At 40.4% G+C, this 27830-nt stretch overlaps 1 protein-coding gene across 1 annotated transcript in view; it reads right to left on the bottom strand.

The window, feature by feature from the left end:
• tnmd (tenomodulin) overlaps positions 1-25756 on the bottom strand; it is a 44609-nt gene extending 18853 nt beyond the window's left edge. The window contains exons 1-3 of the mRNA XM_084010295.1: positions 25600-25756; positions 21899-22033; positions 148-288 (exon numbers count right to left, since the gene is read on the bottom strand). Of these exons, the coding sequence (XP_083866421.1) occupies positions 148-288; positions 21899-22033; positions 25600-25647 (324 nt within the window). The 5' untranslated portion in view covers positions 25648-25756. The remainder of the gene's footprint in view (positions 1-147; positions 289-21898; positions 22034-25599) is intronic.
• Positions 25757-27830: the final 2074 nt, after the last annotated feature.

Below are 27830 nucleotides of genomic sequence, written 5' to 3'. Positions count from 1 at the left end.
ATATTGTTGGAAGGAATCTGATTTCAACAAAGCCGTCATCCGCCTCTTTGAAAAAGGCAGGATGTGAACATCATAAGCTTTACTTTGCTGACGAGTTTTCAGGCAAAGACGAATAGCGCTCTTGGCCTTGTTAACCTTTTTACTTACATTCTTGAAGTCGTGCACCTCCAGTACCTCCTCGCTGCCGTTTCCCATTCTGAAAATCTCAATGCGCTGACCTGGGTCAATCTCCATCATACCGTCTCTCTCCACGCCATCCAACACGGCTTTATACCGATGGTCATACACCTGCAATGACACAAAGTACAGTGTATTCTTCATTGGCTGTATAGGCAGTGCTCAATCATCGCAGTATAACACTTAGTCAGTTAAACACTGCCTCTACCATCATCCAGCATGACTGGTTTGGCGGTGGGTCATTGATGGTGAGGCGGGTCGTATAGACTTCCATGTCAAAGGGACCCTGACTGCTGCTTGTCAGACTTTATGACCGGTGCTGTGGGCCCTGGGTTCCTCCTGGTCCAGGACTAGCTCGGCCTCATATGTCCAGAGTGTGTAGACAGTTCCTGGATGACGAAGGCATTGATGCCATTGTCTTGTCCTCTCGTTCCCCTGACCTATATGCAATTGAGCACCTATGGGACGTTGTGTATTGGGGCATCGCCGCTAAGTACGACCACAGACTGCCCAGCAGCTCACTGATGCCCTGATCCAGGTCTAGGAGGAGATCCCCCCTGCGGACTCATCAGAAGTAGCCCAGAGGTTATTCAGGAAGGCGGGGGCCCAAAACACTACTGAGTCACATTATGAGTTGGATCAGTGTGATTTTTATTAATCCAGCCCTCAATGGGTGGATGATTTTGGTTTCCATTGGCCATTGTTACGTCATTTTATTCTCAACAAATTATGTACATCAGTACAGGAGCACGTTTTCAACTTGAATAATTCTTCATCAAGATCTAAGATCTGTTCCCTTATATTTGTTAGAGCAGTATGGCCAACAGAAACAACATAAAAAAAGTTTAACAACCACTTCCTGAAAATGGTGACAAATGGAGCAATAGGTCACTTGTTTCTGATTTAAAAATAATCAAACTGATAACTAACATGAACACGACCCACCTGAATAAAGACGCAACATGAAACAGAAATTCAGTTCAATTATCAGGCAAAAACAAAATATTGGTGTAAGCATGTTAAATTTACAGTCATTGATTATTTTTTGGGCCACTTGGGGGCAGCACAACGAGTAGCCAGCACACAAACTATAACTTATTTTTTACGGAGAACACATTCGTTGGGTGATACTTGTTTGTGTGTTTGTCACTACAAGGGAGCCTTTATTAATGGTACAAATAGTCATCTCAAATATTGAAATATCAAATGCTGGATATTTCCTTTTAATCCCTATATAAGCCAGTTAAACAAAGAGCATCCATCTGAAACATCACGCCTCCAGTACAGAGAACAGGATCTTGAAAATGGTCTAAACCGCTTCTATTCGTAACCTAAAATAAGTGATAACAATCAGTTGTGCAGTCAAATCACTTGTGTTGACAAGCTATAGTGTTAAATAAGAAACTGTGCCTGAAGGAAGAAAAATAAAGACTTTTGAGCCTCTCGTACAGTTGAAGCCTTTAAGCGTTGTTTATCACAAACTGCTAGCTTTTGTACCGTTCTTGGACATGCATGGATGGCTCTTAAAATTTCCTGTCTGAAAAATGATTCATGCCCACCAGCTGAAAATATGCTATTAATATTTATGTGAGTGTTGTGTTATGATGAGAAATATATTGCTGAGTTCATCTTCATCTGTCTCAGTGGCAAATCAGAGGCTCGCCAATGAGACGCCTGATTAATGGATACACTCGGATGGGAGTCCAACAGGATTTATATCGCCCATCAGAAACACATGAACGTCCAAAACCCTCTCACGCAAAATGAGCTCTCACTATTCTCTCCTCCATGTGTTCAGTATTTAACATGTGTTGTGTCTGCTCGCTTATACGCACTGCTTTTCAATACACTACATCACATACGCCGATGGCTTTTTCTTCTTCTTTTTTCTGTTGGAAGAACAGAGTAATAATTATCAAATGGGATATAATTCCTAATAGAAGATCACTGTTAGAATGGCACAAGCCTATAAATCTCCATTAACATGGGTCACAGTAGCCTTGGCTCCAAAGAGAAGTAGAACTTAAAATCGTCAGGAGAAGCCAAATTAAGATGGGCTTGAAATTTAAGTGTCAATTGAGCAGTTATGGATAAAATTGGGGCTATTAAACAGTCTGAAAGTCTATGTGGTGAATTAAAGTTCTATTTGAGCATTTCTTTTATATTAACATAAAGGTGGAATGGGGGAATAGATTCTGGAGGCTTATTGATTTATACTAAAACAGTGAATTACATTTTCAGCAGGCTATCACTTTTGATGAAAATCCAACGGTGAGAATCTCCCCACTGCACCAGGTTGAAATAGATAATAATGTATTACAACAGTTTGACTTCAACTGGTTCAATATCCAAAGCTGCTGCTATGCACCATAATTGGCATTCTGAAAATAGAAATGAATAGCCTCTGTATGGGCTCTTTTGATTTGGACTGTATGCGTGCTTCAGTACATTGGGAAACTTGCAGTGTGATTTATGCTGCAATAAGGGGAACATTTTAAAATACAACACAGTATTTTAGCTCACTATAATGACTATCACCCTTATAATTTGTTTTTCTGCTGACTCATTATTTACATTGCTAGTTTGTTTGAAAATATGCAATGGGAGATTCAAAGAGAGCTTGTTTTGCAATAGATAGAAACTGACACTCGGCTGCGGGGGGGGAAAAAACCCAGTGGGGAAGTTAATTAGCCTCCAGTATGACACTGAACGGGCAGATAAAAGCCAGCACAAACGCTCCACTTATGTTACACTCTGTATAAAGACTCTTAAAGGCTGCTATTATGGTTGCAGACGTTATATACATTTGAAACTCCTGAAACCCCTGTGACATTAGTTACTTTTGAAAATAACACATGCATATAGTTTGACGAGCAAATCTTCACTCAACGTCCACTTTCTAGCTCAATCAGAGCCACATACATCAAGAAATTGACCATTTATTGAAAAAGTTGTATATTTATATCTCTTATACAATAATATATAATGATGGCACATTAAGCTGACACCTGGATGGATATAATTGGACGTTAACTACCTGACAGCCACATATTTATGACCGGTCCAGTAATTGTGACGACTGAAATGTCTTCGAAAGGTCTTTTTGATTTCCATGACAATGTAGCAAATGCGGTTCGCTGAGAGACGAGCGCTGTGTTTTTCGATCGATGAAATGGATCAGATGTATTCAATGTGTGCAGCGTGTTTGATGAGGTTTACAAGGACGATGTATATCAACAAAAATAACACAAATTTACATTAGAACACGTTTATACTTACATTTACATTTATCGTTTACATTGGCCTTTTTGGGGGCATTGCAACACGCCTCTGTTCAGGGTTGCAGTTGAATAGTCTTTTATTTGATCCGAGTGTTTTGAGTGATATCACCAAGAAGTATAACAGGAAGATGATGAGAGCTGGTGGAATTCTCTAAATGTTAAGGAAATGCTTCTTTTCTTATCTCCATGTGATACACTGGACCATCCTTCACCATGTAATAGAGATAATGCCGTTCCACAACTCCATGAGACATTCAAAGAGATACGCTGTTTTATGTTAACTATGGCTCATTTGAAATCATACTTTTGTGCAGGTATGATTTTTGTTTTGGGCAGTGATAGTTTCGGCGTGCATATTTTTCTCTGCATGCAAATCTGGCAAGGAAACTGACATAATACTGTAAAAGAGAATATAGGCTCTGAAAAGTAGGCTATGCTTTGTATTTCCTCGTTCCCTGCTGGAGTTTCAATTACCACGATGTGTCATGCTGTGTTATTGTGGTTTTTATAAAAAACATATTCATTCCACATATTTGTCAGGTGTGTATAAATGGAAAGCGAGAGTCACAATCAGTTTGAGAGATTAACTGTACTGTAGTGGACATCGTCGTCGTGACGGCATCCATTGGTTTGTGGAATGCCATTTGGAGTTGTGTTGGGTATTTTGGCGGCAGCCATCTTGTTTGGTGACATCACCCAATGTTTTTTATATTTTATTTTTATATTAATGTTTCTCCATAGCTTTTCTTCAAAACGTCATCCTTTTAGAATACATTTATCTCAATTAATGATTCTGGTCGTTCCTGTGAAACACTACTCAGCTCTCTGAAATCACATTTCATGATTTCTTGTGTTTGACATTCTCCAAATTCAAAGCCGTTTCCTGTCAACATGTGAGGTTTCCTACTGTGGCTATAAGCAACAGTCCCTAATCTGAATCTCAGCAACCGCTCTGTGTCCCGCCAGGCGAGCAACTTCTAAGAGCACGTCAAAGTCCAAAAACAACTCGCAGGAATAAGAGCGGATGTTTAGAACCGCTGTTTATGCGGCAGCAACAATGCGATGAGCTCCTTGGATGTTATTGTTGTCTTAAAAAACTCCATAATGTATTTGAGCACTTAAAGGTTACGCAGCAAACGATCTGGCGGCGCACCAAAATGCACGCTGACTGACGAGAAACAGCACTGTGAACCGAATCTAGTTATTTATTCAGAAGCGGCCATGTCTGACATCCCTCCGGAACAGCAGCCGATATCCCTCACATCACAAGATGCCTCAGACTTTTGCTTTTTTTTTTTTTACAGTAAAGATTTCAGATCCCCACAGCCGGGAAAACATTGTAGCTCAGGACTGCACAGCGATCTTTGTGGGAGCCTTTACAGATGATGCCTTGTTTATTTCCTCTGTTCAAGGTTTCTGTCTGAAGTGTTTCTTAACAACCTCCACCTAGATGGTTTCAAACACAGACTCACAGCGAAAAGGAGTGAATGGGAAGCGGCAGGCACAGCCGGGGTTGTTTATGCGAACGGGTTCTGGTGTGGCACCCGAGGACATTAAGCAAAGGTCACATAGATGTTGTTACAGGTGAGTGGGTCGCAGTTGGTACTGTGTGTGTGTGTGTGTGTGCATATGTGCATCTATGGAGGAGGCAGCCGTGGGAATGAGAGAGATGACTTGATGACAATATGTCCTCTTAGTTGTCCTTGAGGGCGAGGAGATAGAGGCTCCAGTCAGGCGGAACTGGAGGCCTGTCACTCACGGCGGGGTAGTGATGGTGTGTGTGTGTGTGTGTGTGTGTGTGCGTGTGTGCGTGTGTGTGCGTGTGTGCGTGTGTGTGCGTGTGTGTGTGTGTGGTGCATGGGTCTCCTGGGAGCCATAGGCAGTGCTGTGATGGGTCGAGGTGGGCAGCAGCTTAGACGGTCCCACTGGAGAACATCGTGTCCTTTTGATTTTAGTAGGTTTTTAAAAAGTCCTCACTGGTTTTAAAACACCTAGAGACTTGTAGCTTCAAATTGTGTTTGATGAAACTTGTCAAAAATAAGTCTTGTATTATATTTATCTACGGTATGATAGTTTATTTTAAATATCACATTTATATCATAGAAGGAAGAATCCTCATACTGAAACAACAAAGACTGATTGTCAGCGTGTGTGCGCGCGCGTGTGTGTGTATAAACTTAAATAGGGACAATATATGTAATGTAATATCACACTACTTCCTGCTTTGCTACTGAATGTAAAGTTATATTTTTTTATTTCAGTAAATTACCTAATTTTTTTTTTTGCTGCAAACGGTTTCTTGTCAAGAAAAGGTCTGAATTGTCTTTGAAGAAATGACGAATGTCAACATTTATTTGTTGAAAACCGTCTCATTATAGACACCTACCAATATGCCTACTTTATGGGAGGTTATTTTTTCACATGTAATAATAATAATAACAATAATAATGAAGTCCATGTGGCTGCTTCAGTTTCAGGTTCTGGTGTGTGTATGCAGCTCACTGTCACACTATCATTGCTTCTGACACCTAACGGAGTCATTGTTAATGTGATTGATTTACTTGTGTTTTGTGCATTAAAACACCTGCGTTTTGAATTGTTCATGGACCAACCCATTATGGCACATTTGAATTACAGGCTTGTCTCTGCTTTAAAAAGCATCATTTGATCCTAAGAAACGGACAATTCCTGTTGTTTTTTAAAGGTATTTTCAAGGAGATTCATGCGTTGCAGACTGCTGTCTGGGTGCTGAGTCACAGAGTCTGACATCTCTAGAGTCTCTCTGTGAACGTGTGCCAGAAGTTGCATTGTGTCATCTCAAACCAGTGAAGACTTCAGATGTGTTTGTTTTATTTCCTATTATACAGCTTATATCTGTGGTTTATTGTCTGGGATTTACACCTGTGAAGTGTTACTATTGGCCAATATTTTGCAGTGAAATTTAGCTGTAGTGTCCTTTAAATGAATCACAGAACCAAAGATTAGAAAAAAAAAAACCTGTAATGAGATTTGTCTCGCAGGTATACAATAAATCTTCTTTCTTTTTTGTTCTGGAGAGCAAATTCAAATCAGCTGGGCATGAAAAACCACAGTCGGTTGTTCACTTCATCTTTTTTTGCCAGTGCTGCAGAGAAATCTTTCTGTTTCCCTTGTCTCTATGCTGGTGGCTCCTTGTTGTCAACCAGCCTCCACTAGACTTATTTTCAGAGATCAAGTCTCTTCAAAAGGGCTCTGGTTGCACTCTAGCTGGAAATGTTGTTTTGTTATTAGAGTTTCTCATTTTCTTGTGAGTAAAACCGGAAAATCTCTGTTAGGCACATTGGGAAATTGTTGCTGCAGAGGTGTAACCTTTTGACAAATAAAAGTAAAACACAGTTGCTGCCACAATAATTAATCCTCTCTTAGAATGTTGACAAATTAAAGAGACACACACACACACACACACACACACACACACACACACACACACACACACACACACACACACACACACACACACACACACACACTCAAGAGTATTACAGGTAATGAAAAGCCACCATGGAGGAGAATTCTTGGAAACTCAATACATTAACCTGAGAGAAGATCAGGAGAAGGTTCCTGTGGAGATATTATTTGAAAATGAGGATCCGCAAGGGGAGTAATTACAGCTGGTATAGATTTCCCACCCAGGAGTAGTGGTGAAGATGGCCTTCATAGATATGATCACAGTTCTCTATTCACTGTAAGACTGCGTGTTGTGCATATCTGTGGATGTGTTTTCCATTTTTTTAACATATTTTTAACTTATTTTTACGTGTGTATATCATATAAATAGAGGAGAGAGCTAGAGAGAAATGGAGAGAGCGAGAGATCTGATAGTGTGGTGTCTTGAGACCATGGGGATTATGCTTGTGGACACTGATTAGCAAGCCTGTCAACTCCCAAGGCCCGGAGAATTCGGATAAATGAAGTAGGAATGCTCACCGGCTGCCAAACACATGCAGGCTGCCGTTTGGCGATGCCTCCTGAATACAGGCAGCCGGTTCTGGACAGGTGCCAGCTCAGAGAATTCAATTTAGGAAATACTGGTCGGTCACTAATGCGTCATCAACTTAAGTTGGTACAGGGCAAAATGAGCCAACTGGCAGTGCACAACATCAATCCCACTGAAGACAACCTGACAGCGAGCAGAGTACAACACGATGCAACATGTTGCAAACTGTGGAAATACCGTATGTGGCTTCACCCATTTGTGGGTGCACTCATCCTCGTCAATGACACACGTATTTATTAAAAAGGATTTCAGTCTGTAAACGGTGATTCAACCAATTCTGGGTTGAAAAAAAAGGCAACGTACTCAACAAATCACAACGTTTACAGCAACACAGAGTTGTTGGATGAAGCAGCAGTTTGTTGTGCCTGCTGTTTTAATACGCAAATGCACTTTTTAAGAGTGTGCAGCTCCCTTGAGTTTGCTCAAACAAACGCATTCATAGCATAATTAACTCATAAGTTTATTATAAAAAACGAAATGTTGAAAAGAGGCATCTTCTTTGGGTCAGAGGGGATTTTACCTCAAGAGTCAATTTGGTCTATAAAAACTTGGTAGTTTAATTTTATTTAAAACATTTTTTAGTTGATTGCACATCACCACATGCTTATAGTGAAGAATTCAAGCTAGCTAGCTTGTGCTACAGCAAGCTAATATTGCTAGCTATAACATTATTATTGTAAAGCGGGCTCATGGTAAGACAATAATACATGTTGTACTGTTGGTTAGCTATTATCTTATTATGTTATATGATTATTTTCTGTGAAACCCAACATTAGCATTGATGCTGATGGGTAAATTCTTTGAAATGTCTCAAAAGCAAAGTACATAACAGTATTAGAAACATATTTAGAAAGGTGTACTAGCAACTGATTGCAAAAATAAAAACCTAACTAAACCTGGGGTGGTTTAGCTCAGGAGGTAGAGCAGGTTGGCTGGTAACCGCAAGATTGCCGGTTTGATCCCCAGCTCCTCCTAGCTGAGTGCCTGGTGTGCCTGAGCAAGACACCTCACCCCAATTGCTCCTGACGAGCTGGTTGTCGCCCTGCGTGGTTGACTCCGCTGTCGGTGTGTGAATGTGTGAATGAATGAAACTAGTGTTTGTTTCATGTTATTCTCCGTCCATGTTTTTTATTTTCAGTCACTTAAAATGTGCTTAACTTTTAGATCAACAAATAGCTGTTCTTGGAAGCAAATTCAGAGGACTCTCCCAAATCTAAATCCATGTACTCAACTTCTTCTTTTCTGGATGCTACATGCATGGACCCAGTTAGTGTGTAATGAGAGGACCCAAAGTCTGACTCTGGCTCTAAATATAAACAGTTGTAAGGCACTGAAACATTTCTGCATTGTAATTAGCGCCAGCCTTTTCTGTGTTTTTTTATATGCGGAGGTAAATAGCTGCATGCAAGCAATTAAGCAACTGTGCCCTCTTTTTATCTGCAGGAAGTTCTTTCAATAGCAACGACAAACATCAATATATGTTTAAACTCAAACCTTCACTGAACTGTGAATATCTACTACTAACCACACTGGCAAACTCCTGCTGAACTTAACATTTATTTTCTTCAGCTCTTTCTGTTTTATTTGTGGCATCCTAATGTTTTTGGAAGCCATACAAAAATCACAATCTGAGTATGTGGTGTATGTAGCATTAAATGGAAAGCTAAAACCAGGTTGGCGTGGGGGTTAAAGTGCTTTTGGGAATTCACTCTGGCAATTATTTTAAGCATCAATTTGATGTTAAAATGTTTAACAGCTGCCAACGCCAAAGGCTAGTTAAGGGAAATGCTATAGTCATTGGCCTTTCAAAGAATAAGCTAGAATGTGTTGTAGAAGTTGCAAAATCTTAATGGCGCCATCTTCCTAAAGCACAGTGAAACTGATAAAACAAACAACTGCAGGCAATGTACCTCACATGTGCTTCCTCTGAGCCAATTTTGTCACTTGATGGTGTATAATTCTGATTATTAGCAGATAACTGGCCAAACCCAAACTGTACAATGTCTCTCTCAGGGCGGAGTTTAAGCACCTAAAACATCAAACGTGTTCGGTGAGGTCAGATTTTGGAGACTTACAGGAGCAAAGAGCAAAAAGCTTATTTTTTTCTAAACCCACCATTTTCCACTGATGTTCAATAATCACACTGTAGAAGAAATCCATGCAGACAGAAATCTATCTAGACCAGAATGTAATACAGGCGCACGTTAAAAGAGAGTGCATTTACAAAAAAAAAGGAATGATGACATTTCATCAGAAAAAAAAACCCACTCCTGAAGTGCATTGAACATCACAACCTGATGATACTTATATAGCAATGTAAGACTATCCGAGAGTGGATTTGCCCTTAATGTGTAGCAGACTGGAAAACTATATTACTGTAAATCTCCCAACAACCCCCTCAAAAAGGCTGTTTATATGGACATAGTGGAGGTGAAATGCTTGAAGCTTCACAAGGTAATGGGTTTGAGTTTTCTGCCCGTAATCAGATTGGTATCAGATAGATGTTGGGTAGCGCCGATAGTCTGAAGAAACACCGAAATATATGAACTCTACCATTTGAGTCCTTGACAAAGAATACAGGAGCGTATGTAAATGATATGTTCTCTATAGCTTTTAATAGTACATTTTGGGAAATAGACTACTGCTCTTTGCTTTCTTATCAACAGTTCGGCCTACATAACAAGATGGGTACACTCTGTATGCTAAAGATGAAGCTAGGAGACAATTAGCTTAGCTTAGTATAGAGTTAGCATAAACATTTTTGTTTACATTCTTTAGCTACCTTCCTGGTTTGTAAGGATTAAACAAAAGAGAGACAATGTGCTAATCTGCAAGTTCTTTGGTGTTGGTGTACATGTAGCCTATATTTTAACTTGGCAGTGAGCCAGGCTAGCTGTTTCCCCCCTGCTTCAAGTGTTTGTGCTAAGCTACGCTAATAGCCTCCTCACACCATACTTGATGCACAGACATAAGAGTATTATTTGTTATGTTACATTTTGAACTGCACAAATAAATACTACTATACTGCTTCAGATAAATACTACAAAATCATTGCTCAGCTTTTTCTCTATTGATTCGATGTGAAAATGTTTTTTGTATAGCATTAAATGTAAAAAAAGAAATGGAGAAAAGAGGAACTAATACTTTGAAAACCAGTTACCAAATGAAAAAGTTCTTCCAGGAGCACCTTTCTGTCTGAATAATGGAGCGTGGAGATATCTGAGGCTGTGGGAATATATGAAGCATATTTGTGCAGTAACTCAAGTGGAATTTTGGCAGAACTCACAGACGATCATACCGCTCCTGTTTTATTTCCGTTGCTGGAATCGATTCATCACGGAGCCTGTGAATCTTTAATGTATGCCCACCTTTCTCCTCTGTCAACCTACTCATACCTGAAAGGGATGTAATGACCCACTTTCTCTCCTTTTCCCCCAACGACTCCGCCACTTACCCCGTCTGACCACCACGCTCTGGTCAACTACAGTCTGCATCTGCTGTTAATTTACAGAAGCCCTCTGCACCCCCCCCCCCCCCCCTTTTTTTTTTTCACCTCTGAAGCATATATGACTAATCACACCAGTCATTTTAAACAACTTGAGTTCTCTCTGGCAATAAATCACCTTGATACGTGCTACCGTGCCCATAATAGAGCTGCATTCAGGAGGGAGGAGTTCCAGGGAACTTTGGGAGCGATTCAGTACTTCTGGTCAACACACTATTGTGGAACAAACTCACGGGCTGGGACATATTGTTGCTTGATGGCTTTGTTTCTATGATCTCAATAAAAATCAAAGTGAAAACAACAAAGGGCTGTATTTCCTTTATACAACAGTTCGGGGAATATGATGTTTCCCCAGACTTTTTGCTTAAAAAGTAAATATTTTCCTTTCTTTTTATCTTTCTTTTTAAATTTTTTTTTTTGCTGCAGTTATAACTTTTCAAGGTACAAAGTTGTGCTCAAGCAAATGTGACATTGACCTAGGCGGAAAATGAAATGCTGCTAACATACATTTAACCGGTGTTTGATCTGCTTTCAACAATTTGTTCACTGTCAAAGATCCGTCCAACTTGTACTTAACACGTTTTATCCAAAGCCCAGATAAACTAGAAAGAGGAAATCACTTTTTACTTCGCCTCAATAACATGCAGGAAAAATGGCTGAGAGTAAATATATTTTTTTTATCTACACATGCCAACTGTAAGAGAGAACGGAGGGACCTCACAGGCCTTCAAAGATGTGTTAAACCACATTTCAGGACATGACAAAGGATGTAACATCCCTCAAATGCCTTAAGCACACATGAGATTGTTACAGCTTCCACAGTATAAACGACTGGTATATGTAGGAAAAATAACATTGAAGTTAAATGACACAAAGGTTGACTGTGTTGAAAAATGTTAAGTCATTGCATTGTGCCACGTTGCAGCTTGCCTCTGTGCCTTTCACTGCCTGGTAACCAGCGTGCCGATCCGAAGAACAATCTGCTGCTTGTCAGGAGCACTAAATGAATCCTGTTGCTTTTTGTTATCTCACAATCTGAAACTGGCTTTGACAGACAAAAGACTTGCAAGCGCTGACTGAAGGCTCCTGAAGTAAAGGCAGACAGTCACAAGGTGAATGACCTCCAGTGGATACGTCTCCTTGACGCTCTGCTGGTTTTCAGCCATTTCACCTCCCTAATAAATCAACAAGAGCACACTCTGGGTTCCAAAAGCTAAGTGGCATTTAAGAAACAGCTTGTGAGAGCTGTAAGGCTGCAATTTGGATCATTTAGATGCAGGGCAATGATTTGTCCAGGTGAATGGCATTAACTGCAACTAGAAAGTTTTGAAGCCACTAAAAATATAAAAGAGAAAAGTCAGAGTTGCATTTTGGGAAAAGTCAATGAAGGCTGAACTTCTTGTGGTTTAAAATGGCAAAATATTCAATATTGCGGATGAGACATATTTCAAATTCACTGGCAATTTACCAACAGGTGACAATAGTCATCTTGCTATTCATCAGCAGTGTGTGCAGTGCATTTATCTGTGTGCCAAGTTATACTTAAAAAAAACAATAGTGCGTGGAAAGCAATAAAAAGCCGGTCAACATTCAACTCGCTGCAAAAACAACAACAAACAAGATCCTCTTTTTGTTACAAATAGCAATAACAGCAGATTGAACTGACATCCGCGGTTTAGTCGGGATGATCAAAGTCGGAATCGCTACAACAAGAGCGTAACCATAACACAGCTGACATCCCCGCCACTACATCATCTGTGCCTTATAACATATAGATCAAGCCGGCGATGCCTGTAACAAGGTAGACCGTTAGAAGAATCCCTAACGGAGCTTCTGGGAGACATACAGACTCATAATTGCTCCAACATTGTTTACACCATGCTTCTGCCTTGAAGGCAGAATAAAAGAGGGAGTGGTAGTACTATGCGGAGACACTGGGCTATCACACCGGGACTATTGGTACTGATGAGAAGCTCTTGGTCTGTTGCCATGGCCCCTGTGTGGGTTGCATGTCAGTGCTGCTCTGCCCTCCTTTTTAATAACGCTGAAAAATACTTTGAAGACCCGATGGGAGAACACAACACATTATGTTCCCAGTGGTCTGAGTCTGTCTTTACAGCTTAACATTGTTTCATGCTATTAAAAGAAACGTAACAAACTTGAGAGCAGTTATTTGACTCAGTTTTTCAGTTATAGCGAAACCTACATTGTCCATCATGGTCGGCCCCTAATGAAAGCATGGCGGCGTGGTGACTCATGCAAATGAAGCACTTTGAAGGAGCAAATGAATGGTTTTTTTGAGCAGTCGATATGTTTTTTTTTTTTTTTCTCAGAGTGAGGTAAACAAGCAGGTTTTCTCTCTGTGGCGCTGAAAGTTTGTGTTGGTTTATTTAACGGCCCTCCTCGAAGATTAGCTCACGAGGTCATCTGTTGAATGAGGACAGTTATTGACTATTTAACGATTAGAGGTGACCGCTCATTAATTGCTGTGAGATTTAATGTTTTTGTCAAATCTGGTGGATGTTGATCTTTGACTGCATCAGATCTACATTTGCTTTGTCTATAATGAATCTTGCCTTATTCCAGAAACATAGTCAGATCTGATGTTTTACTTTCAAACCTTAATTAAATCCTGCATTGTTCACCCAATTACATTGTTCTGACAAATATCAAATCATAAATAAATTCCCCGATTGGGTTGGGTAACTATTTATTATTTTACTTTGAACTGATAAAAGGTCTCTTTATCTACCAACAGAGTCGCAAGGAGGCACATCTGTTAATAATTGTAAGGACAGCAAAAACGCTTGTTTACTTTCTAAGATTAATTGTGATTACAAAAAGATTAGGAGTTGTAAGTTATTATTAATATTAGAGTAGAAACATATTTCACAAGAGCTATTACATTTATTGATGAGAGTTAATTTCCGCCGCAACATTAATTAACATTAAGACAGTTGACTGTTTTTACTACTAAGTACATTTACTCAATTACTGTACTTGAGTACAATGTTGAAATACTTTTACTTGAACATTTCCATTTTGTGGTAGTTTACACTTCAACTCAGGGGGAAATATTGTGCTTTTTGCTGAACTAAAATTATGTGATTTATGTGTGAGATAACAAAATATAATCAACAAAATATAATCAACCAATAATTTTAACAATAATTATTATACAATAATACTTTCCGGCATAATGAGTTATTTTACTTTTGATTAATTAAGTACATTTTGATAATATTTTTGTATTATTATAAATGCAGGACTTTTACTTGACAGAGTAACTTTTTACGTGTATTTTTATAGTCATCAATGAATCTATCCTGTCCTTTAAATAATCAACTTAATGTTAATCATATACACGTGAAAATTAACCTAATATAGAAAAAAAATCAATAAACAAATAGAAATGTTTGTAAATGTATTAAACGTATGAAACAGTTTCATTATCTAGTGATTAATGTAATACATATTTAGATTTTTCTTTAAATCTCGTCCTGATAGATGTCTAAATTTATATTGCAGCAGGAAGCATTTTTGATATTAATATGTAATGTATGACAGCATTGTTGTTAATTAAACCCTGCAACATTTCACCCACGCCTTTATCTGTTCCTGCCAGACAGCTAATGAGCCCCGCATTATCTCAGCGAGAGACAAAAGCCCAGAGGACAAACTGCACTCCAAGGAGTCTGAGACCCCTTGTGTAACTGGTGAGAAGAAAGCTGCGTTTGCAAAAACGATGCTTCCAAACAACCAGCCGCCTCCTCCTACATTTAACATGAATTGGACCCTTCCGTTTCATCCATTCACGTCGTGGCTGCTCATGTAGGTCAGTGGGACGGTCCTGCTGCCACCATGAATACCAGGAAGAGGATCTTGACAAGCTCTATCACCGTCAGCTGACAAACTGAAGTACATTTTCTGGGCAAATGAGAAACGGCAACTGGGCAGCAGCTGTCATCCATCATACTCGTGGCGTTGACTGCTGGATAGCTACACGTCGTCCACCACACACAGCATGAAAAATCTCTTTTAAAATACTTATGAGCGTTCAGATGCTTCAAAATGAGATGCATCTTAAATATTACATGGCTCTTTGGGCAAGGGGAGGATATCGACGTGGAGAAATCCTTACCACGTACTGTCAAACACAAGGACACAAAGAGAGACGAGTTGAGCTAACCACAGGGACACACAGTACCACCACATTAGGGGTTGTACATTAGTATCACTGGCTAAACATTTCTGTCATGCCCTCCTTCTGGATGGAGACACGAGCCCTGCGAATTGAGTTGAATTTAATAATAATAATAATATAACATTTTACTTATGGGTGCCTTTCAGAGTCCTCAGGGACACTGTACATTAATAAAAAACAACCAATACGTTAGAACAGACAGTTACAATTTGGACAGTTAAGATAGGACATTACAATTAGACAATGCAATCAAATTCATAAAGGCCGTTTTAAACATATATACACATACACCCGACCTCATATTTCTGAGGTCGGGTGGTAATGACTTCCAGAGCCGGGGGGGGGGGCAGAGCGTCTAAATGCTCTGCTCCCCGTGGTGGTGAGACGGGTGGGGGGGCAGTCAGGTGGATAGAGGAAGAGGATCTGAGCATGCGAGAGGGATTGGCAACGTGGAGGAGGTCAGACAGGTATGAGAATACGTTGGGTTGTGGATAGCCTTAAATGCTAACAGGAGGATTTTGGATCAAAGCGAAATTTAAGTGGGAGCCAGTGGAGCTGCTGCAGGACGGGAGTGATGTGGTGGATTCTGGTGACGATGCAGGCGGCTGAATTTTGAACCAGTTGGAGTTTATGGAGGGAACTTTGGGTGAGAACAAAGAGGAGGGAATTGCATTTATCCAGGCGAGAAGTGACAATAGGGTGTGAGGGTGGGGTGGATGTTTATGTTACGTCGTCTATGATTAGGGAAAAACTGTCAGTTTTGGATAGTGTTGATTTTGTACCAATGAGGATAACCTCCGTTTTGTCACTGTTTTTGATGAGAACCAGGATTTTGTTTCAGTCAGTGAACAGCATATTGTTTGCAATTATGAATGAGTTACTTGAATTAACCTGTAGAGCTGTTGTATTGGTGCTATTATTAGTAATGTTTTGCTGAGAAGGTGATTTATTTGTAGCCTCTCCTAACATACATTTGGATTTGGATGCAGGTGGTGTGATGCACATTCATATAACTGTTAAGTTTACCTCATTGATAAGGTAAACGATACCTATTAAAGTCCCACCTTAGTGTAACTAAGGTGATTCAGCATTACGTCTCAATAGGGCAGCCCACCTGCATGATCCACTTTGTTGGTAAATTATTTCTTATTCTGTGACTTATGGAATCACAACTTCTGAAATGAATACCTCATCATTAATGAGGTTCATTACACATCTAAAAACTAAGCTGTATGCCTTACTTCTCTCATTTCCTGAGTAAACACTTGAAGTTCCACCAGATGAAAGATCTCCCTTTTAAAAGTGTTACTTTCAGCCCCCCGCCCCCCCCCCCCCCCCCAAAAAAAGACTTAATAAGCCTAGCAGGTCTGGATGCATGTCATTATAATTAGCTAACATTCCAACTTTTAGCGTTTCTACAAGTTCTCCTTTTTCTCACATGAAAAGCCTAATCAGCTAAGGTTATTTAAAATGAAGTGTTAGACTCGGCACCAGACAGAGACCGGAACATTTAGATGCTGCTTCTCTCCTCACATATTGAGCAAGGTGACGAATGGAGCAAACTTAAAAAAAAAAATAAAAAAAAAGTCAATGCAACCTTTTAATTGCTGATAGATAAAGTCGAGCACTACCAGAGATTTTTTTTTCTTTTTTTCCAGAATAGAGTTTTACTCCACTCTCTAAAATCATAATCATCACGATTTTCCGTGCACTACATATCAACACAATGGCAACGTTTCTGATCTGCAACCTGAGATATGTCGCAGGGACAGATGAACAGGGTATTTCCAGTTTGCTGTTCACTTGTCTGCCTCTGCATTGTGGCTGTGAATGCACACTGAGGTTAAAAGCGGCGCAGACTTACTGGGAGAGTGAAAGTGGATGTGAAAGCTCAATCACATTCTAAATTGTACAACAGAGCAGAGGAGTCTTCTTGGCAGTCACACTGGTGAGACGGAGAGGAGAGGGGAAAAGAAAAGGGGAAAGAAGTCTGGAGGGTGAAAAAAAAAGCAAGCATTTGTGTCTGTTTACGCACCATACTGTACATATGACATGAGATGCTGCTGGGTTGGCACATTATACTGGCAATTAACCCTTGTTCGTCTTTATAAAACAGTTGCTTTGGCGGACAAATGTTTTTTTTAATTATTATTATATGACGGTTTCACTGAGTCCATCCATCCATCCATCCATCCATCCATCCATCCATCTATGCACAGGGTTTAAGATGCTGATCTTATCCACCCACATTAATCTGGCTCCTAAAAAGAAAATCACAGAGACACTAAAGTGCTGCATCGCACAATAAACACCTCCCAGTGGGCTTTGCAGTGCTGTCTCGCTCTCTGTAGCAGTCACCATCCCAGAAGAAGGCAATGTGCCACAGCCGCCATGAAGCCTCACTACCTCAGGCACTCTGCTGGCAACATTTTAAAACAACTCTCTTTTGTTGTCCCCGGTCTGCATCCCCGTCCTCCTCCCGACTGCTGCCCGAGGAAAACACCTAATGCATCATCTTAGGTGGGAGCCTGCAGCAGCCAAATTCAACAGCCGGGGAGGAACACCAGCGGACACTGGCCTGCTAATGAATGAATGAGGCTGACGTGTAAAATCAGAAAAGATTACCCCCCTCCCCCCCACCAAAAAAAAACCACTCGTCTTGCCAACCCAGCTGTTTAGATAAGCCCTGTTGCCTCCCAAGAATAATAATTCCTCCACACAAGAGTAAACACACAGAGTTGAAGTGGAAGTTAGGTGTCCTTGTGTTCCCGGAGACACAGTAAGAAAAGAAAACCCGGCGATAGCATCATATCACGATCAAATCTCATGTCGCCCTGTTGCATATTGACATCTGGACACCGAGGGGACTGTCGGGCAGACACAGCCTACAAGTAATAAATAAACAAAGGGGCGCCCGGCCTTGAAAAGCCGTACACCTGTGACCAGCGGAAAAAGCAGCAGGCGCAGCAGTGTTCATTAAAGGAGCCGGTCCTGACAGTGAGGCATTTAAGAGGCCATCAGGAGCGACAACTCAGCAGCTACCTTGGGCCCGGAGAGGGAAAGGCATCAAGGTGAGCAATGCAATTTCAGCTTGAATAATGGGGTACTTTCCTCAGGTCTGACATTCATGTATTTCTCAGGTAGTTTTTCCATACAGAACCAAACAACTGTGCTCTCTTCAGTGTTCCACTGGAAAAAAAACCAGGGTTTACAATGTCTACAGGTGCACATTTGCTCTGTGGCTTGCTGCCGGTCTGCAGATAATCCCTCTCAAAGGGGTTCATGAATTAAACAAACGTATGTGATTATTTGGATTTTGGAGGCTGTGACGTTCCACGCTTACATATTCTTTAAAAAATATATATTTTCTTTAAGAGAATAATTGTAATTTTCTTGTTTCACCAGCGAGATTCCATTTTTCTGGAGTTGCTGATGTAAACTGGTAATAACAGAGGATTAATTTACAAGGAGGCAAAATCCCCCGGTGAGACTTGTGGCCCAGAACAATAATGAGCACATAGTAAACAGAAATTTTGCCGTAAGCCAAAGGAGAATGCAGAGACACCTAATCTACACGCCGAAGCACACGCACACGCATGCAGGCAGTGTGATGAAAGAAAGTGATGGCAAACTATCTTCCCCAGGCCTGTGTATCAACATATGTTTTCAGGTAATTAAAAGAAGATCCCAGGCGGATATCACGTCATATTGAAATACAATGTGCAGAGTAAATTACCTTTCTGCGGTTATTTATAAAAAAAAAAAAGGTGGCGCAGGAGGTCACGTTGCTCGGGTAAACTGCGAGAACACGGCGACGAGCGTTCGTGGCTGCAGCCGTGCTGCGGTTTCATCTTTTAATTAGAAACACTCGGGTCAAAGCGCTATGTAATGTGTGATTCGTAGTGTGCAATTTGTGTGTCTGTTTTGTTTGACTGATAGCGAGTCGTAATTGTTTTCGGTGCAAGTACACAAGTTAAACTATTGACTGAGCACAAAAGTAATTCAGAGAGAACCGATTTTTTAGAAGCAGAACACATTTTGTAATCAATGTTAGTAATTAAATCTAAGGCAGCGTTGGGGGTTCCTTTTGCTTGTTATCTTCAAAGCTGTGGATTTGTCAGTTTTGATCCTTCACTTGAAAAACTCCAGCGTGAAGCAACAAACTGTTCAACACCTCCTTTTTAGAGTACTTCCGATGTGAGCTCCGTCACCTCCTTCGTTTTTTTGCACTTTGAAGGCGATGTGACTCATACAGCAAGTTGACGCCTTTCACAGTCTCACGTGTTCAGAATCTGTCAAAACAACTGAAGGCAGAACAGATTTCAGCGATGAGAAGTGTACACAATAGAACTATAAACTCCTTTTGCGATTGTGATCGGTTCCTGCCCACTCCAGAGCTTTTCTCTTTCAGATGTGTGACTAATTGATGAATCACTTTTGTACTATAACAGAGACGTCATTTGAATACATGTGGAATTCATTATGTAACCATGGTTCTCTACATATTCCACACGTGTCTTAAACCTACATTCATTGATATTTCAGCATAGAAGGCGAGTCCAATATCCACCCTCCTTTTAGCTCTGTTTCGGTCTCCATCAACTCCCGGGGGAAATATCTGCCTCTTTGGCTGCTAAATGTTCACTAGCTAACTTTGTCTGTCAGCCTCTTAGTGATGGACTGTGAGTTTATCTGAGCTTTTTACTGAAAACAGCTGCCTGCTGCAGCTGGAGACGATGCAGATGAGAGCCAAAACCGTAAAGTTGCGGGTTGTAAAACCAAAACAATGAGCCGAAAGACACTAAAAACGTTCTTTTGCAGACCTGGGTTGTAATTCACAGTGTGTTTACCATTACAAATGACGCATTTCATATTACATATCGTCATTTGATGCATTGATTGTATGGAGATATTGATTAGTTTTTAAAGAACAGTGAACTGGAGGGGCTGGGTAGTTCCATCTCATCTCTTTTAAATACATCATCTTATATAAGGTGAAGTAACCATTATAACTACAGTTACATACAGAATGCAGGACTCTACATGTCTTTATTGTATCAAACTACTATACTCCATTATGTTCCAGTTCAACTGTTCAACTCTGAGCGAACCACTTTAGTTGAGTATGAATTTGAGTTGTTTCCAGAGAGCTTATCTTTGCACTCAAATGAAAAACAGCCGCCACTTGACTGTTCCCTAAAATACATTCTGTACACTCCTCCTGGCTTCAGAAGCTGTGATTTGCTGCCCAGAGTCTATACGTGTAGGTGCCAGAAGCTGGATTATCTGGTTAGTCAGGTGTCCTACTGCATTGCACCCAATAGCGTTCACCAAACACGGTGTCGGCTGCCACGTCGCTGCAGGAGGAACCGCTGTATTGGTCCATCTCTTTACCTTCAGAGTAATCTCCAGATGGTTTTGCTGAGGATGCATAGTTGAGTTTTACTGTCCTGCTGTGTCTGAGGGAGCTTCCTTCCCATCTGACAGACGGGCGATTCTCCTTTTGAAGTGGCTCCATCTTGCTCGCTGATGGGAAGGCTGGAACATGAGCCACCACTCCCCCCCCCCCCCAAGACCCCATTAAAGCAAAACCCAGGGTCTGCAGGTTTGATAAATTCATCACCTGGGCAACCTCTGCCATCAACACATTTTGTGCCACGTGAGAACGATCACGGCTTATTAAAGTGGAAATAATGACTGCTTTACCTCCGGCATGAAATATTTAACAAGGACAAAGGAGATGGCTGAAAGGTGATTCATATCTATGTTGAAAGGAGAGAACATGGACAATGCCGGCTACACAGGAAGTGCAGATGAACCTTGGTTAACCTGAGCATTGAAGAGACTGTCAGCACTTGAAATGTGTGTCTTAATGAAGGCAGAAAGAGCCGAATAGTGGCAGAGGGTGTTCTGAATTAATGTTTATTGTAGACGTAACAAAGATGTTGGTATAATAGCAAGCGACATCCTGCACGCTAAATTTCCCTCTGTTCAATTTGTTCGGGGTGGAAATATACACTATGTGTTCAAATTTTACCGCAATAATAATTTTCTCTCATTTGCAACTGTGCTCTGTTAAGGTAGCGTATAGCTTCCAGATTGTGTGAAATTATTGATGAACGTTTCCTCCCAGCTTGCGTAAATTAGCTTTTTTGGCCCCCTGAGGAAAATCAGAGGAAAGGAGCAGAGTGAAAATGTTCTCCATCAAGTGTGATTGAATTGGATTTTACAAGATGAATGTCCAGGACAAGAGTTTATCCCAATTACGTTGCCAAGAGGTTTCAGTCCTGCTGCAGCCACTCTGGTCAACAGCAATTAAGGTCAGCTTCAGGATCCGTTATTGTGAGAAGTTCTTTACAATGTGAGCAGAGAGTAGATGAATGCAAGCGGTAAAAAAAAAGAAAAAGAAAAAAACGGTTTTGTAGTGCGGTCCAAGTAGCCTATTCATTAAATGTTAGATTTGATGGGCAAAATGCGAGCAGAGCAAAACACAGCTGTAGCCCACACATCTTTTAATCTAGCAGAATACAATAGACACTGCAGAGACTGCCGGCTCTTTGTGTGGCATTTTCTTCACTTTCAGGAATCTGTATGACTCGCTGAGGTGTCTTTCAGCTGAAGACCACACTTACTTACCACAGGCGGTAGCAATGAGGCTGATGATTGACAAACAAGGAGGTGATATTTAGTCTTACCTTCCCCAGACTGGGGCTCCACAGGTATCTCAGGCTGAAAACACAGAGAGCCAAAACCAGGAAGGCCAGAGCAAGTACCAGAGCCACTCGCTGGTAGGTGTGGTACTTGGCCTTCTTCTCTTTTCCCACCTCCACCTGCAAACAATATAGGTTTTATTATTATTATAATTGCGATTATTATCATTATTATTACGCAGAATTTTGACAGAATCAGGGCCGTTTCAGAGCAGCAGGTGTTCCAGTTTAAAGAGCGACCATGTTAATTGTTGAGTTTCAGCCAAATGTGCCCTTGGTTGCTCGTAGTAATTTACATAAATAGTTGGTCTACATAATAACCACATGTGAATATGTATTTAAAATTGATTGAAGGCTTTTACCAGGATGGCTACATGTTGAAGTTAACGTGGTCACTCATTAAAAGTGACCACGTTGAAGCCATAAGTGGTGTCTATGGCTGGAAACTATTACAAGGTTGTAACTAGCACAGGATTGATTGGTCAAGAACTCCCATTAAAAAAAAACTCGATAAACATGAAATTCAGAGTCTATGTCCTGGTATTTGACCTTACTGGTTTGTGTGTTAGTATGCTCCGTTTCTCCATGGAATACAGTACAGTATATACTGTATTTGGAAAGAAAGCACACGGATCTGGAAAGTCAATCTGTTTAGGTTGAATCCAGGATCTTTGGTGGTTGATGACCTTGCAAGCTTGTGAAGTTATTGAGCCGTTTTTCCATTTCCAAACTGCGTGCTCACACTTACTTTTGTCATCATTGTTTAAAAACTGTAAAAGAGGAGAAGTACAAGTTGATAAAAAAAAATAGTGTTTTGGGGAAACTTTTTTTGCTCTCTTGTCAAGGGTTAGCTGAAAAGATCGATACCACTCTGATGTGTAATCAAATCTTAGACTGCATCCAAAAAGTAAATAGTCGTTTAACAGTCTGTTCGCTGACTCACACAATCCTCCGTGAAACCCCACATTGTTGTTTCTACTCTTTGTTTTTTGTAACAAGATATGGCACGTTAATCATTCAGCTTTACAGATGTTAAACTATACTAACTTGCTGCTGACTGAAGCTTCAGAAGTAACGACTGAGAGCGTTTATCCCCAATTTGTATTTACAGTGACTCAGCAATATGTTCAAACAGAACCCTCCTGGATGTTCTCATGATCATATAGGTTTTTGTTACAGTCGCCAGGGTGTAACAGAATTTTGATGCTACGTGATTGATTGCTTCTTGCCGAAATTCACACTGGAAGTAGAAAGTTTTTATGTTTTTTACTTTACTTTTAATTTGTTCTTTTCCATTTGATCAAAGAACCAGATATTTTCCAATGCCGTTGTTTATCTTTTGTACTAATAATTCAGCTGAGAGTTTCGTGTCGATCCAAGCTGTTGAAGTGGAACTGTGAGTCATGAATCATTGTCTGTGGGGAAAATGAATGTTACTACGGCACATTCTCAACACGGACACCTGAACTATATTTCCCCCCACTTCACAGCTATATTTAACAGAGGTACAGTATACAAGAGTGCTATCAATCCTCTCATCCAACTCTCAGCGGCTTTTCCCAAAATGTTTTTTATCAGTATTGCATTTAATCTGACATTTGATTTGGTCTCATCTGAATCCTGTGTCCAACAACGAGGCTGCTGATGACCAGAATTGAACCATGCCCATACCAAGTGCAAGGAAGCACAGACTGCTACAAGTGCACCAGAAAGGTTACGTTTATGAAACTTTTTCTCAAATTAAAACTCTGCCCACTGTTGTCAATTCCCCAGGCTCAAGGCCACAAATGAATAAAGACGGCCTTTTGTTCCACCAGAGCTCCAGCAGGGAGAAATGAAAGCTTCTCATTCACACTAGACCCCTTTTGAAAGTCTCAGAGGACAACAGAAAAGCAGATATGTAAAATAAAAAAATAAAAAAATGGAACCAACTTCAATTAGCAAAATTGGTGTTGCTTATCTGTGTGTCTTTTAAAATGGTGATAAAGCAGCTTTGGTTTTACTATTGTGGCTTCTATTGAGGTTGTTACAGTACGTTGGGCAGCACTTTTAACAGGTTGACTTCTTAAAATAACATGGAGGAGTTTTTTTTTTCTTCTTCTGACTTTTGGTCTTGCGCACTGTTAAAATACTTATCCATAGTCCTGAAAAATGTATTTCACAGTGCACATTTGTATTATTTTAAAACTACAGTATGTAGGAGGCATGACATACAGGAGGAAATAGCAGACAGCAGTAATGGCATACAGTGACACGGTGTGCTCGTTGGATTGAATTTCTGAGTCGGTAAATACATTAGCAACATGACTTTGGGGAAGGACAGAGGACACATTATTCAAGATAGCCCCCCCAAAAAAACTGTTAAATCCACATGGTGAGTATTCTTTATTTGACATATTAGAGACAGAAGCCACATAAGTGTGAGTGTGTTGTACATTCCTAAAGCATGATGAAAAACAGAGTGGTACAATCAGAGGGCCAGAAATTCCTTTCATTGTGAATTTTTCAGAGTATAGGAAGGGAAAAAAAGAGAGAAAGAAATAACGATGGCTGAAATCCTCTGCTCTCCTGTGGCAGGTTGCATAAGCAGTGGAAACTTAACTGGAGGACAAACCTCTCTCTCTCTCTCTCTCTCTCTCTCTCTCTCTCTCTCTCTCTCTCTCTCTCTCTCTCTCTCTGCCTGTGCTTTCGATATCGAATACTCGGAGGAAGAAGGTGGGGTTGAGAGACAGACAGGCAGGCAGACGGAAAGAGAGACAGACAGAAATAAATGCAGGGATGGAGACCAAGCGAGCAGTCTGAGAGCGCGGCGCTTGCCAACTAGTGTTTAAAGGTTTAAGAGTTCAGAATCAACCAGGCAATTCCTCTTGAGCTTTGTGAGGAAGAGTGCCTGGAGCCCCCTGCTGTTATCATGCAGAGAGGAGCACTTCCCCGAGAAAAAAAAAACACACAAAAAAACAGAAGGAGCCAAGATAACCAGCGAGCTGAGGCAGTGGATTCTTGACACTGGGGTATGCTCATATAAGCGTATGAATTTCTGTGGATGTACTCCTGTGTGTTTTTCATATAGGCCTACAAGACATATAAAAAGATGATAATGTAGTTACTTATCTCTGTTGCTCTATTGTTCGCACGCTCTGCAACAAGTGGCATACAAGAGGTGGTGGAAGAAAAACACCTCCCCCTCCTCTTCCTCAATGATTAAGCCTCAAATAAATACATGTATTGGTGTATATTTGAATGCTGCTTGCATGTGAGAAGCAAGGATATTCTGGATATAAAGCGAATACAATGGCCCAGGTGTGAATGAATATAAGCGTGGAAATAAAGACACAAAGCCAAGGCGAAAAGCCAAAAGGAATTGGATGGAAAAAAAAATACGACTATTCTGAGAAAACTCAGATCAGCAAGCAAGAGAGAAGCAATGCATTTTTTTTTATAATTTTTTTTAAAAAAGTGAACTTTCTGACATTTTACTTTACTCAAATATCACAGGATCCCACTCCCCACTTTTAAACCCCCATTGCTGCCACCTTCAATTCATTTATTTCAGGGTGCTCCCATTTTCTTGACCAAAATTTCTGCACATTAAGACACCAAATGTTGGAATTGATTTAAAGTATATATTTTCTAATCAATATAAGTGCAAAAAAATCAAACATAAAAAGAAAAACAAATAGACTCACATCTTTCCACAGAATCTGTTGACTGCTGGATTTAGTGCTTGCCTCCATGATGCAAGCCCACAGGAAGAATCTTTCCGATCCTCTCAGCTAGGGAAAAAATACCGAGCGTACTGCAAGGCTAAGAGTCCCCGTTTCATTCCAGTGCTGTAATTTGGGAGTGTGCTGAAGGGGAGGGAAGTTTCAGGTGGAGTGGAATTACTGAAACATTTGTGATCCCCATTAAAAGCAAGGCAGATGTCTCTGCAGCCCGTCTGCCTGCTCCCATTTCAAAGGTGGTAAGCCATGAATGGCTTCAGATTGAAAAACAACCCTGTTGAATAAATTACAAACTGTACTTGGATGAAAATATTGTAATGATTCACTGCTTTTCCAAGGAGTTCTGCTCGTAGGACGGAGTTTGAATGTACCCACATCTCACAGATGCCAATGTTTTCAGCTGTATTTCTCTGAAATATCAAAACAGTTCCTTTTCTGCTTTGTTCCCCAACAAGTCAGTCTGCACACACGGCTACAGTAAACAAGAGCCGAGTGACTGAATGTGGAAAGATTAAACCTTTAAAATGATCAAATAATTTGCACTTTTGCACATAGAGAAGTAAAAGAGGAATGGAGTCTGTAATCTGAGGATAGAAGTTCAAAGATCCCCACCAGACATATAAAAACACTAAATTAATGATTGTGTCAATGTTTTTCCATTTAAAAAAGGAAATCACCTCATACAAAATTTAAAAAAATGACTTCGCCTTTTCTCTCGTCAAAAAAAACCCCAACCCAAATCTATGCAACCGCAAGATTCAAGATATTGATATCCAGACTAGTTGCAATGGTCGTACAAGCTCGCATTAAAGTGATTTTTAGGAGAAGAATAAGTAACCGGCTTCTTTGTGCACAAACTTCATTCTGCACAACAAAGCTCAAACACTCATGTGAAGTTCCAATGAAACACATTCTGTAGTGGAAGGGGATTCATTGAAGCATCGAGAGGTCGTCTGTGGAGCTGTTGCCATGGGTCACCACTATGAAACGGTACCACAATGCTGTTGTGTCTGCATTAAAGCTACTTTCAAGGGGAAGTGCACAAGATTCAGAACTTAAATTTTTAAACTCAACAATACGTGTTTCGTGTTATTCACGGTGAGACTATGCTGTGGGAAGCCTATTTTTTTATTTTATTTTATTTTTTTAGATAAATGCAATTAGTTTTGAACCCGTTTTGGGGCTCACAAGGGAAGAGTTAATGTAACTGAACCTCCTCAAATTCTGGTACATGCTCGACAAGCTTAATAATGCCGTCCAATGTTATTTTAATAAGTTATTTTTTTCCCTCTGATCGGAACTACATCACAAACTATGTTACATTGTTTGGTTTGCTTAGGTTCATATTATTCAGCTTCAGGTGAACCCTGACTTGTAAACAAACAGCTTTTCACTTTTATAGTAAGTCGAGGTTTGTTTCCAGCTCCTGTTTAGTGACGCAGCATGATAGGCTACTCTGCTCTACCATGATCTATTGGGAAGCAGTTAAAGTCAGACAGGAAAGATTGGGAGAGCGAAATTATGATAATGAGTTACATATGATGAAGGTCATGTGCAGGATTAAGACCCAGGATGTGGTGCTGGCAGGGTCCACCTGGCTGTTTCCTGTAAATTACCCTCTCAGGCGTTTATATCAGACCAGTCAGGGTTATACTTTTCTAACCCTCTCACTGACAAGGAAGGTCTAGTGAACTGCTCTCATTGACCCACTCTGTATAAATAAAGGTTGAATCAATAATTGGTGCACCAATTAAAATGTACTAATGTACTCCAACTAATGGTTATTAAGGAGCTACTTGGACTCAGTATCTCGTGTGCCGTATTGTGTAACAAACAGAGGTTTTTTTTGACACATAGCTGACAGTATCTCTACACTACGCCACCTGTTCACTTCATTTAAGAAACGCACAAAAAACACACACAATGCCGTTTCGTTTTTGTTTTGACATATCATGTGACGGGACGCGAAGGAGTCACTATCAAAGCACACCTGTGTTCAGCTAATTTATTCAAACCACCTGTCAGTCTTTCTTTCATATCATCTGAGAAGGCTCCTAACGCAAAAAAAAAAAAAAAAAAAAATGAAAAAAATGATTTGTAGTGAATCCAATGTATTAAAAACACAATTTCACAACCTAAAAGTTCCACTTCGCACCTGATTTGCGGAAGTCAATACGATCTGAGGCGGAGCATTG

The sequence above is a fragment of the Eutrigla gurnardus genome (assembly GCF_963514095.1).
Source record: "Eutrigla gurnardus genome assembly, chromosome: 5".
In the NCBI taxonomy this organism is placed as follows: domain Eukaryota; kingdom Metazoa; phylum Chordata; class Actinopteri; order Perciformes; family Triglidae; genus Eutrigla; species Eutrigla gurnardus.
Note: the sequence above shows the minus strand (reverse complement) of the source record. Positions and strands in the feature narration are given on the sequence as shown.